The 13702-nt window shown below is 39.4% G+C and overlaps 1 protein-coding gene across 1 annotated transcript in view; it reads left to right on the top strand.

Moving 5' to 3' along the window:
* Positions 1-13702, top strand: part of cntn3a.2 (contactin 3a, tandem duplicate 2) — a 57734-nt gene that overhangs the window by 10688 nt on the left and 33344 nt on the right. The window contains exons 2-3 of the mRNA XM_087781398.1: positions 3013-3117; positions 4475-4610. Coding sequence (XP_087637524.1) covers positions 3063-3117; positions 4475-4610 — 191 coding nt within the window. The 5' untranslated portion in view covers positions 3013-3062. The remainder of the gene's footprint in view (positions 1-3012; positions 3118-4474; positions 4611-13702) is intronic.

The raw sequence follows: 13702 nt of genomic DNA, 5'->3' as shown, positions 1-13702 counted from the left end.
TATATGTGTAGTATTGTCCAGTACTTGACTCTGGTGTTGTGATAGTGTAGTAACAAGTATATATGTGTAGTATTGTCCAGTACTTGACTCTGGTGTTGTGATAGTGTAGTAACAAGTACATATGTGTAGTATTGTCCAGTACTTGACTCTGGTGTTGTGATAGTGTAGTAACAAGTATATATATGTAGTATTGTCCAGTACTTGACTCTGGTGTTGTGATAGTGTAGTAACAAGTATATATGTGTAGTATTGTCCAGTACTTGACTCTGGTGTTGTGATAGTGTAGTAACAAGTATATATGTGTAGTATTGTCCAGTACTTGACTCTGGTGTTATGATAGTGTAGTAACAAGTATATATATGTAGTATTGTCCAGTACTTGACTCTGGTGTTGTGATAGTGTAGTAACAAGTATATATGTGTAGTATTGTCCAGTACTTGACTCTGTTGTCGTGATAGTGTAGTAACAAGTATATATGTGTAGTATTGTCCAGTACTTGACTCTGGTGTTGTGATAGTGTAGTAACAAGTATATATGTGTAGTATTGTCCAGGACTTGACTCTGGTGTTGTGATAGTGTAGTAACAAGTATATATGTGTAGTATTGTCCAGTACTTGACTCTGGTGTTGTGATAGTGTAGTAACAAGTATATATGTGTAGTATTGTCCAGTACTTGACTCTGGTGTTATGATAGTGTAGTAACAAGTATATATATGTAGTATTGTCCAGTACTTGACTCTGGTGTTGTGATAGTGTAGTAACAAGTATATATGTGTAGTATTGTCCAGTACTTGACTCTGTTGTCGTGATAGTGTAGTAACAAGTATATATGTGTAGTATTGTCCAGTACTTGACTCTGGTGTTGTGATAGTGTAGTAACAAGTATATATGTGTAGTATTGTCCAGGACTTGACTCTGGTGTTGTGATAGTGTAGTAACAAGTATATATGTGTAGTATTGTCCAGTACTTGACTCTGGTGTTGTGATAGTGTAGTAACAAGTATATATGTGTAGTATTGTCCAGTACTTGACTCTGGTGTTGTGATAGTGTAGTAACAAGTATATATGTGTAGTATTGTCCAGTACTTGACTCTGGTGTTGTGATAGTGTAGTAACAAGTATATATGTGTAGTAATGTCCAGTACTTGACTCTGGTGTTGTTATAGTGTAGTAACAAGTATATACTGTATGTGTAGTATTGTCCAGTACTTGACTCTGGTGTTGTGATAGTGTAGTAACAAGTATATATGTGTAGTATTGTCCAGTACTTGACTCTGGTGTTGTGATAGTGTAGTAACAAGTATATATGTGTAGTATTGTCCAGTACTTGACTCTGGTGTTGTGATAGTGTAGTAACAAGTATATATGTGTAGTATTGTCCAGTACTTGACTCTGGTGTTGTGATAGTGTAGTAACAAGTATATATGTGTAGTATTGTCCAGTACTTGACTCTGGTGTTGTGATAGTGTAGTAACAAGTATATATGTGTAGTATTGTCCAGTACTTGACTCTGGTGTTGTGATAGTGTAGTAACAAGTATATACTGTATGTGTAGTATTGTCCAGTACTTGACTCTGGTGTTGTGATAGTGTAGTAACAAGTATATACTGTATGTGTAGTATTGTCCAGTACTTGACTCTGGTGTTGTGATAGTGTAGTAACAAGTATATACTGTATGTGTAGTATTGTCCAGTACTTGACTCTGGTGTTGTTATAGTGTAGTAACAAGTATATATGTGTAGTATTGTCCAGTACTTGACTCTGGTGTTGTGATAGTGTAGTAACAAGTATATATGTGTAGTATTGTCCAGTACTTGACTCTGGTGTTGTGATAGTGTAGTAACAAGTATATATGTGTAGTATTGTCCAGTACTTGACTCTGGTGTTGTGATAGTCTAGTAACAAGTATATATGTGTAGTATTGTCCAGTACTTGACTCTGGTGTTGTGATAGTGTAGTAACAAGTAAATATGTGTAGTATTGTCCAGTACTTGACTCTGGTGTTGTGATAGTGTAGTAACAAGTAAATATGTGTAGTATTGTCCAGTACTTGACTCTGGTGTTGTGATAGTGTAGTAACAAGTAAATATGTGTAGTATTGTCCAGTACTTGACTCTGGTGTTGTGATAGTGTAGTAACAAGTAAATATGTGTAGTATTAAAGCAGTATCATATTGTAGCATGAAGATGTTGTTAATATTGTCATCTGACGATCACACGATGACGATGATCAATTAAAAGGACAAACATTGAATTTATTCATAAATTATTGGATAAATTCATGTAACATTTTGAAAGTATTCAAACGTATGAATTTAAAAACACTTAATTCAATCTTTTCATAGAGAAACTTTTGAATCAGAATATTTAAGAAACGACTCATTGAATATAACGTTGTTGTGTCAGTGATCAATATATTGATTATCTTATCATAAATATATTGATTAGTGTTATCATCTATATATTGATTATCTTATCATCAATATATTGATTATTGTTATCATCTATATATTGATTATCTTATCATCAATATATTGATTACTGTTATCATCAATATATTGATTATCTTATCATAAATATATTGATTAGTGTTATCATCTATATATTGATTATCTTATCATCAATATATTGATTATTGTTATCATCAATATATTGATTATCTTATCATCAATATATTGATTATTGTTATCGTCAATATATTGATTATCTTATCATCAATATATTGATTATCTTAACATAAATATATTGATTATTGTTATCATCAGTATATTGATTATCTTATCGTCAATATATTGATTAGTGTTATCACCAATATATTGATTAGTGTTATCACCAATATATTGATTATCTTATCATCAATATATTGATTATCTGATCATCAATATATTGATTAGTGTTATCATCAGTATATTGATTATCTTATCATCAATATATTGATTATCTTCTCATCAATAACGGCGTCAGAGACAAACATCTTGATCTTCATCCATCATGTCTCTTCTGCTCCTCACAGGTCGATCTTCTCAAGTGTCATAAGAGTCTCGTCGCCCTCGGCTGTAAACGATGACGTTGCCATGGAAACAGCTTCTCCTGTTGTCAATCATCGACTGTCTGGCAGGTGAGACACTCTTCAACGTAACGACTCCTGCAGGTGTGGAACGATAGATGATGTGTTGATGTGATGATGATGATGATGATGATGATGATGATGTGAGGGCAGCGATGACGGACTCGACCCGGGTCACCCTCTTGTCTTGACAACAGTTGTACGTGGACCTGATCCTCAGGCTCTGACTCCATAGATCGGCCCCCACTTAGTTCGCCTGATCGAGGGGCCTGCTCTGTAATCTTCTCTGGTTCATAGAACACATGACCAGCACCTGTTATGACCTTTGAACTCTTGAATTTCCTCACACAACTAAAGATCTTTCTTCAGAAAACGTCCCTAAATCATCTCCATATCTTCTGCCTCTTGACTCTGGAAGTTCAAGAACTTTCCACGAGCAGTTGTTCAAGTAGTCGTGTCGTCCAAACGACAGGTCAGGGGTCACGTCTCGTCTGACCCCTGACCTCGTGCCCTCTGAACAGATGTTTCAAGTGAGAGCTACTGCCCCCTGCAGGTCACAAACAGTCCGGTAGAGACGTGGTCACTGACAAACTCCATCATATCTGGACCTCCTGACTGGTTTCTCCAGCTCTGGATGAAAGTCCTGGAGTGAAGTTTCATCAGATGATCCTGGTCAACACGTCTGTGAGTTCAACTCTCAGCAGAAGATTCAACTTCCTCGTTGGTTAAAGAAGTGAACGTGAAGAATTATTTTAGCTTCACGACCTGGAGACGATCCTTCACTTCCTGCTCGTTTCATTATGGATTTAAAAACATTTTCCTTCAGAATCTTCAACATCTCCTGCAGCGACTCATGGTCTCAGAGATGATTTCTGAAGAGAGACTCACACAGACGTGCGGGTCAGAACCAAGCAGTTCAAAGATCCTGAGTCTGATGTTAAACAAGGTCAACATGAAGGTCGTGATCCCACGAGCTTTGATTGAAGATCCGTGGTTTGTCTGGTGAAGTTCTCTCTGTGGTTTGTCTGGTGAAGTTCTCTCTGTGGTTTGTCTGGTGAAGTTCTCTCTGTGGTTTGTCTGGTGAAGTTCTCTCTGTGGTTTGTCTGGTGAAGTCCTCTCTGTGGTTTGTCTGGTGAAGTTCTCTCTGTGGTTTGTCTGGTGAAGTTCTCTCTGTGGTTTGTCTGGTGAAGTTCTCTCTGTGGTTTGTCTGGTGAAGTTCTCTCTGTGGTTTGTCTGGTGAAGTTCTCTCTGTGGTTTGTCTGGTGAAGTTCTCTCTGTGGTTTGTCTGGTGAAGTCCTCTCTGTGGTTTGTCTGGTGAAGTTCTCCTCACGGTTCTTCTGTGAGAACATGTCAAGTGACTCCAAGTTACGGCTCAGACGCTTCATTCCTCGGATCTTCGTCCTGACAGAGAGTCTGGACGGCGGATCCTTCCACGGCCCACGATGGAGGATGGAACCAGGAGACTTGTTCATCCCAGTGGACTCCATGGAGGAGGAGGCCACGCTGACCTGTGACGCCCGCGGCTCACCTGCTCCTCAGTACAGGTGCGCAAGCTTTTCTTACACCATCTCGCATCGGACTCATGACTCATGACTCATGTCTCATGACTCATGACGTGCCATTGTTGTCACATGGATGTGCGTTTGACCTTCAACCTGTCGTAGTCACAGGAGGACGAGACTGAACTTGTCACTCAAAAGGTGATAAAACACAAATAAGAACAAACAGACAGAGCCAGTGTTGCTGATGTCAGCACTTTTCTCACTTGTTGTGAAGTAAAATGAAGGAAACTCAACGTAGTTTATTTTGAAAATCATCAATTGTGTCTGTTGAACATTTTACAGGTTAGTGTTGGAAGTCAAGGTCGTGTGATTGACAGGCAGCTGTCATCTGACTATTATATAAACATATATTGTGTAATCATTAAAATGAGCAGTTTTATCGTTGAAAAAATCACTCTCAAGTAATAAAAAAAGGATTATTTTCTTATTTTAAAATGATTTTTTGAAGAAAAACATTAACTTTAATTGAGTGTGTTTGGAATAAAACTAGTAATAAGTTAATAAGTAATAATATAATTGACTAGAACCATCTCCAGGTTGATCTGTGATGTGGTTTAACTAACACAGACTAGAGAAGTCACGACATCTTTTACCTTCTTACTTTGACTTCAATCCTGTCAGAGTTCATTCACAGAAAGTTCCCGACTGCCCCTGAACGCACCGCTGCGACCAGGCTTGTATAATCTTCATGGAAAAGATCTCACAGGTTCTTCTCAGTGGGTGGAAACCTTGGGTCGAGGCCAACTTCAACCACTGCTTCATTCAAAGTGTCAATTCAAACGTGAGGAGAATATTGAGGAGAATCGTTTGGTGTAAGAAGAAGAAATAAAACAAACGTGTCTGAATAAAAGACTGAAGGTAATAATTGTTTGTTTTCACTCTTTTATTAGTCGCTGAAGAAACTGAACCTGAACAACAAACATCTTCAGTTCGTCTGTTGAGGAGAGAAATGCAGGTGAAAGTAAGACGAGGAAGAAGAGGAAATAAATTAGAATTATAGGAATTTAAAGTTCAACTTTCCTGTTCCCGTGAATCACCGAGACTTCATTTGGTTTCATGTGTTTTTGGATGATATCGATTTTAAATCCTGACTTCTCTCCTCGTAACTGATCCTCTGGTCTGAAGAAACGTTTATCAACTTGTTTTCTTGAAGGTTTAACAAATTATTCTCAATTGTTAAATCCTGTCCGTTCTAAAGAAATGTCAGAATTCAAAAATAATAATAAAATCTCAAGTACTTCTTTACACTGAATGTATATAAAAGTCCTTGTACTACATAAAGTATATATTTACTCTCTAGGTTTGGATCTGAAGGAAAAGAACACGTTAATAACAATAACAATCGTTAATATTTGATGAAAACCTTCTTTTCTTCCGAGTCGATACTGACCACAGATTAAAAGCCCAAAGTTTGCTCGGATCGTTATGGTTTGAGCCGCGAAGGTAAACACGGCGTCTGCACACCGACACCAACAGCGACGCCATTAGCCGCCGCTAATTCGTATTGACGAACACGCCGCGATCGCTGTCTGGTCTCTGCTGATCGTATCTGTGAGGAACACGTCCAGCATCTTAATGATCCATGAGCAGGACGACTCGTCTGATTATGACTCCATGAAATGACTCGAGCGACGACTCGCTTCATTATTCACCTGCGCCGGCTCGGACCAGGTATCAACGTGTTGTGATTAAAGGTGAGATGAGCCGGTGGAGTCTGCGTCCGCCCCGGGCTCTCCTCTCTTGAAGTGTAAATGTGAGACTCCCTCCCCCTTTTTCTCCTCCTTCCTGTTTTCTTTCTTCTACTACTTCTGTCATTGATGGAAGGAGATGAACACAGTCTGCTCACTGAGGCGGATTCAACCCGACAACCTGCTCTTTACACTGAACCTGCAGCTTCTAATGTTGCCTCGAACCCATGATGTGCAGCAGAGAAGGTGTTTAATAGACGCGTTTAGTATATATGTGTAGTATTGTTGAGTACTTGACTCTGGTGTTGTGATAGTGCAGTAACAAGTATATATGTGTAGTATTGTTGAGTACTTGACTCTGGTGTTGTGATAGTGTAGTAACAAGTATATATGTGTAGTATTGTTGAGTAATTGACTCTGGTGTTGTGATAGTGTAGTAACAAGTATATATGTGTAGTATTGTTGAGTACTTGACTCTGGTGTTGTGATAGTGTAGTAACAAGTATATATGTGTAGTATTGTCCAGTACTTGACTCTGGTGTTGTGATAGTGTAGTAACAAGTATATATGTGTAGTATTGTCCAGTACTTGACTCTGGTGTTGTGATAGTGTAGTAACAAGTATATATGTGTAGTATTGTCCAGTACTTGACTCTGGTGTTGTGATAGTGTAGTAACAAGTATATATGTGTAGTATTGTCCAGTACTTGCCTCTGGTGTTGTGATAGTGTAGTAACAAGTATATATGTGTAGTATTGTCCAGTACTTGCCTCTGGTGTTGTGATAGTGTAGTAACAAGTATATATGTGTAGTATTGTCCAGTACTTGACTCTGGTGTTATGATAGTGTAGTAACAAGTATATATGTGTAGTATTGTCCAGTACTTGACTCTGGTGTTGTGATAGTGTAGTAACAAGTATATATGTGTATTATTGTCCACTACTTGACTCTGGTGTTGTGATAGTGTAGTAACAAGTATACATGTGTATTATTGTCCACTACTTGACTCTGGTGTTGTGATAGTGTAGTAACAAGTATATATGTGTATTATTGTCCACTACTTGACTCTGGTGTTGTGATAGTGTAGTAACAAGTATATATGTGTAGTATTGTCCAGTACTTGACTCTGGTGTTGTGATAGTGTAGTAACAAGTATATATGTGTAGTATTGTTGAGTACTTGACTCTGGTGTTGTGATAGTGTAGTAACAAGTATATATGTGTAGTATTGTCCAGTACTTGACTCTGGTGTTGTGATAGTGTAGTAACAAGTATATATGTGTAGTATTGTTGAGTACTTGACTCTGGTGTTGTGATAGTGTAGTAACAAGTATATATGTGTAGTATTGTCCAGTACTTGACTCTGGTGTTGTGATAGTGTAGTAACAAGTATATATGTGTAGTATTGTCCAGTACTTGACTCTGGTGTGATAGTGTAGTAACAAGTATATATGTGTAGTATTGTCCAGTACTTGACTCTGGTGTTGTGATAGTGTAGTAACAAGTATATATGTGTAGTATTGTCCAGTACTTGACTCTGGTGTTGTGATAGTGTAGTAACAAGTATATATGTGTAGTATTGTCCAGTACTTGACTCTGGTGTTGTGATAGTGTAGTAACAAGTATATATGTGTAGTATTGTCCAGTACTTGACTCTGGTGTTGTGATAGTGTAGTAACAAGTATATATGTGTAGTATTGTCCAGTACTTGACTCTGGTGTTGTGATAGTGTAGTAACAAGTATATATGTGTAGTATTGTCCAGTACTTGACTCTGGTGTTGTGATAGTGTAGTAACAGGTATATATGTGTAGTATTGTCCAGTACTTGACTCTGGTGTTGTGATAGTGTAGTAACAAGTATATATGTGTAGTATTGTCCAGTACTTGACTCTGGTGTTGTGATAGTGTAGTAACAAGTATATATGTGTAGTATTGTCCAGTACTTGACCCTGGTGTTGTGATAGTGTAGTAACAAGTATATATGTGTAGTATTGTCCAGTACTTGACTCTGGTGTTGTGATAGTGTAGTAACAAGTATATATGTGTAGTATTGTTGAGAACTTGACTCTGGTGTTGTGATAGTGGAGTAACAAGTATATATGTGTAGTATTGTCCAGTACTTGACTCTGGTGTTGTGATAGTGTAGTAACAAGTATATATGTGTAGTATTGTCCAGTACTTGACTCTGGTGTTGTGATAGTGTAGTAACAAGTATATATGTGTAGTATTGTCCAGTACTTGACTCTGGTGTTGTGATAGTGTAGTAACAAGTATATATGTGTAGTATTGTCCAGTACTTGACCCTGGTGTTGTGATAGTGTAGTAACAAGTATATATGTGTAGTATTGTCCAGTACTTGACTCTGGTGTTGTGATAGTGTAGTAACAAGTATATATGTGTAGTATTGTCCAGTACTTGACTCTGGTGTTGTGATAGTGTAGTAACAGGTATATATGTGTAGTATTGTCCAGTACTTGACTCTGGTGTTGTGATAGTGTAGTAACAAGTATATATGTGTAGTATTGTCCAGTACTTGACTCTGGTGTTGTGATAGTGTAGTAACAAGTATATATGTGTAGTATTGTCCAGTACTTGACCCTGGTGTTGTGATAGTGTAGTAACAAGTATATATGTGTAGTATTGTCCAGTACTTGACTCTGGTGTTGTGATAGTGTAGTAACAAGTATATATGTGTAGTATTGTTGAGAACTTGACTCTGGTGTTGTGATAGTGGAGTAACAAGTATATATGTGTAGTATTGTCCAGTACTTGACTCTGATGTTGTGATAGTGTAGTAACAAGTATATATGTGTAGTATTGTCCAGTACTTGACTCTGATGTTGTGATAGTGTAGTAACAAGTATATATGTGTAGTATTGTCCAGTACTTGACTCTGGTGTTGTGATAGTGAAGTAACAAGTATATATGTGTAGTATTGTCCAGTACTTGACTCTGATGTTGTGATAGTGTAGTAACAAGTATATATGTGTAGTATTGTCCAGTACTTGACTCTGGTGTTGTAGTATTTACAGACCACATGACTCTTGAAGTCGTAACTGCTTTCATTTGTTTTCAAACTAAAATATGTCCAAACATCAGCTTTAAAAGCTGCTGGACTCACTGTATCCTCTCGTCCTCAGTCATCGCCGGGATCTCACAGGATTTCATTGTCGTAATGACATCTAATGAACCTGAAACTCCTCAAATATCTGCACTTAAATTGTACTTCAATAGTCTAACCATCAAAGCATCAGTGTAACCATCAAAGGTCGACGATAGAAAATCAAATATGATTTCAAGGCAAAAGAAAAAAAAATCAATTCTGTGCTTTTAAAAATCGACATCAAAATAAAGCGATATCTAAGTGTAGCGATGTTTCCTGACTCGTGGTTCACATCGAGACGAATCTTGGCTCAGTTTGATTGAAATCAAAGTGACTCGAAGCTTCAGTAAAATCAGGCGAGAGAAGAAGAGGATGATTGAGGATCAAACTGATGAAGTGTTTTATAAGAAGATGAATCAGACGCGAGAGTCGAAAACGTGTCCACAAGAAAACATCAGCAGCTCATGATGTGTCATGACACAGTGTTGTGAGCCTCAGAGGCCACTAGAGGCCACTGTTGAAAAACCCTCATCAGCTGTTTAATGTAACTTCATCAGCTGTTTCATGAAACTTCATCAGCTGTTTAATGTAACTTCATCAGCTGTTTCATTAATCCTCATCAGCTGTTTCATTAAAACATCAGCTGTTTCATGAAACCTCATCAACTGTTCCCTTAAAACCTCATCAACTGTTTCATGAAACCTCATCAACTGTATCATGAAACCTCATCAGCTGTTGCATGAAACTTCATCAGCTGTTTAATGTAACTTCATCAGCTGTTTCATTAATCCTCATCAGCTGTTTCATTAAAACATCAGCTGTTTCATGAAACCTCATCAACTGTTTCCTTAAAACCTCATCAACTGTTTCATGAAACGTCATCAACTGTATCATGAAACCTCATCAGCTGTTTCATGAAACCTCATCAGCTGTTTCATGAAACCTCATCAACTGTTTCCTTAAAACCTCATCAACTGTTTCATGAAACCTCATCAACTGTATCATGAAACCTCATCAGCTGTTTCATGAAACTTCATCAGCTGTTTCATTAAAACATCAGCTGTTTCATGAAACATGATACTTGATGTAATGTTTATTCATTATTCTTGTGAAATCTGTACTTTTAATGGCAGATATTGAAACAATTTATTAAACCATGTCTTTCACTTAAACTTGAATTTCTCTGAACCCATCAGTGATGAATGATTGACAGCTGATCTGAATCATATCAATGATTTTCCTGCACAAGTGAAAACAAAAGCGTTTGTGTTTCTGCTGCTAATTGAATTGTTGAACGTTGTGTAGTTGTGAGTCTGACTGTACTTTGACGCACTGGAGGTGATGAAACTCTGCATCCAGGAGTGAAACCGACTGTACTCACCTCGGTCTGACTCCTCAGCAGCTCCGGCGCTCGTCGAGCTCATGAACCCACTGGTTGTTCATCCATCTGCAGAGGTCACACAGAGGTCACACAGAGGTCACACAGAGGTCAAGACGCCATGACTCTCAAAGACCTGGACACGCCTCTGGTCTGGAGGAGGAACTCAACATTTCCCAGCAGTCCTTCAACCACACTTGACTTGAAAGTCGACTGTTGGAAGGAAAGACTTGTTCGCTCTCAGAAGAAAATGATGAAAACCGTCCATGAAGTGGTCAGTGGTTTGTTTTAAGGGCTTTAATGCGAGAGAACAAGATTCTTGAGTTTGAATCGACCACAGGTTTTCAAAAGTGTTTCTTGGTTGGAGAGAAAAAGAACAAAGCGATGGAGCAAATCTTGTGGTTTGATGTTGGTGTTGCAGGCGATGAAAGATCTCAGTGTTGCTAAACGCTGGAGTCTCATCAGATGCAGGAGCAGCAGAACATTAGTTTGATGTAACGAGACAGTGAGGATGTGGTTCTGCTGGAGAGATGATGGAGATGAAGATCTTCTGCTCACAGGCGCTGAAGATGTTTTTTTATTACTGCTCTTAAAAAACATGCTTCGAATTCAAACGACTTTTATAATGTTTGCCAAGAACGACAGACCTGACCTGAGCTGTGAGAGTCGACGCGTCTGCACATCATGGATGAACCTGTCGACAGTTCTGTTGTCACCAGTTCTGTGGACACCAGTTCTGTGGACACCAGTTCTGTTGTCACCAGTTCTGTCGACACCAGTTCTGTGGACACCAGTTCTGTTGTCACCAGTTCTGTGGACACCAGTTCTGTGGACACCAGTTCTGGCGACACCAGTTCTGTCTACACCAGTTCTGTGGACACCAGTTCTGTGGACACCAGTTCTGTCTACACCAGTTCTGTGGACACCAGTTCTGGCGACACCAGTTCTGTCTACACCAGTTCTGTGGACACCAGTTCTGTGGACACCAGTTCTGTTGTCACCAGTTCTGTCGACACCAGTTCTGTCGACACCAGTTCTGTCTACACCAGTTCTGTGGACACCAGTTCTGTTGTCACCAGTTCTGTCGACACCAGTTCTGTCGACACCAGTTCTGTCTACACCAGTTCTGTTGTCACCAGTTCTGTGGACACCAGTTTTGTGGACACCAGTTCTGTGGACACCAGTTCTGTTTTCACCAGTTCTGTCGACACTAGTTCTGTCGACACCAGTTCTGTCGACACCAGTTCTGTCTACACCAGTTCTGTTGTCACCAGTTCTGTGGACACCAGTTTTGTGGACACCAGTTCTGTGGACACCAGTTCTGTTGTCACCAGTTCTGTCGACACCAGTTCTGTCGACACCAGTTTTGTCGACACCAGTTCTGTCGACACCAGTTCTGTCGACACCAGTTCTGGCGACACCAGTTCTGGTGTCACCAGTTCTGTCGACACCAGTTCTGGTGTCACCAGTTCTGTCGACACCAGTTCTGGTGTCACCAGTTCTGTCGACACCAGTTCTGTCGACACCAGTTCTGTCGACACCAGTTCTGGCGACACCAGTTCTGGTGTCACCAGTTCTGTCGACACCAGTTCTGTCGACACCAGTTCTGTCGACACCAGTTCTGTCGACACCAGTTCTGTCGACACCAGTTCTGTTGTCACCAGTTCTGTCGACACCAGTTCTGTTGTCACCAGTTCTGGTGTCACCAGTTCTGTCGACACCAGTTCTGTTGTCACCAGTTCTGTTGTCACCAGTTCTGTCGACACCAGTTCTGTTGTCACCAGTTCTGGTGTCACCAGTTCTGTCGACACCAGTTCTGTCGACACCAGTTCTGTTGTCACCAGTTCTGTCGACACCAGTTCTGTTGTCACCAGTTCTGGTGTCACCAGTTCTGGTGTCACCAGTTCTGTTGTCACCAGTTCTGTTGTCACCAGTTCTGTTGTCACCAGTTCTGGTGTCACCAGTTCTGTCGACACCAGTTCTGTTGTCACCAGTTCTGTTGTCACCAGTTCTGTTGTCACCAGTTCTGTCGACACCAGTTCTGTTGTCACCAGTTCTGGTGTCACCAGTTCTGGTGTCACCAGTTCTGTTGTCACCAGTTCTGTTGTCACCAGTTCTGTTGTCACCAGTTCTGGTGTCACCAGTTCTGTCGACACCAGTTCTGTCGACACCAGTTCTGTTGTCACCAGTTCTGTCGACACCAGTTCTGTTGTCACCAGTTCTGGTGTCACCAGTTCTGGTGTCACCAGTTCTGTTGTCACCAGTTCTGTTGTCACCAGTTCTGGTGTCACCAGTTCTGTCGACACCAGTTCTGTTGTCACCAGTTCTGTTGTCACCAGTTCTGTTGTCACCAGTTCTGTCGACACCAGTTCTGGTGTCACCAGTTCTGTCGACACCAGTTCTGGTTACACCAGTTCTGTCGACACCAGTTCTGGTGACACCAGCACGATTGTATGGAGATAATCATGTCAAGAAGCAACACCAACAAAAAATACTTGTAAATAATCAACTAAAATCATCCTTCATTTACATTCTGATCAATATAAACACGTTTCTTCAATGGCATCATCTTCAATACATTTGTATGAATATCTTTTTCAAGTTTTGAAAATGTGATTCTTTTCAAATCAGGGATTTTCTTTTTACACTTTGGACTCGTTAAACCTTTCCTTGAGCCCGTCTTAAAAACTGAGAAGAATAAAAAGTGCATGAAATAAATATAAATATAAATGTATACATTACTCTGCCTTAACTTCCATCAAATATACACAAAATATAGATTTATTTTTAATAAACACATGAATCAAACCCTAATATATGTTATAAACAGTTTCAATCATGAATCTTTAATATTTAACGTTTATTTATTGGACGTTATGTTCACTGACCTCCAGATAAAAGCAGCA

Source organism: Callionymus lyra, chromosome 19 (genome assembly GCF_982586985.1).
Source record: "Callionymus lyra chromosome 19, fCalLyr1.hap1.1, whole genome shotgun sequence".
Taxonomy (NCBI): domain Eukaryota; kingdom Metazoa; phylum Chordata; class Actinopteri; order Syngnathiformes; family Callionymidae; genus Callionymus; species Callionymus lyra.
Note: the sequence above shows the minus strand (reverse complement) of the source record. Positions and strands in the feature narration are given on the sequence as shown.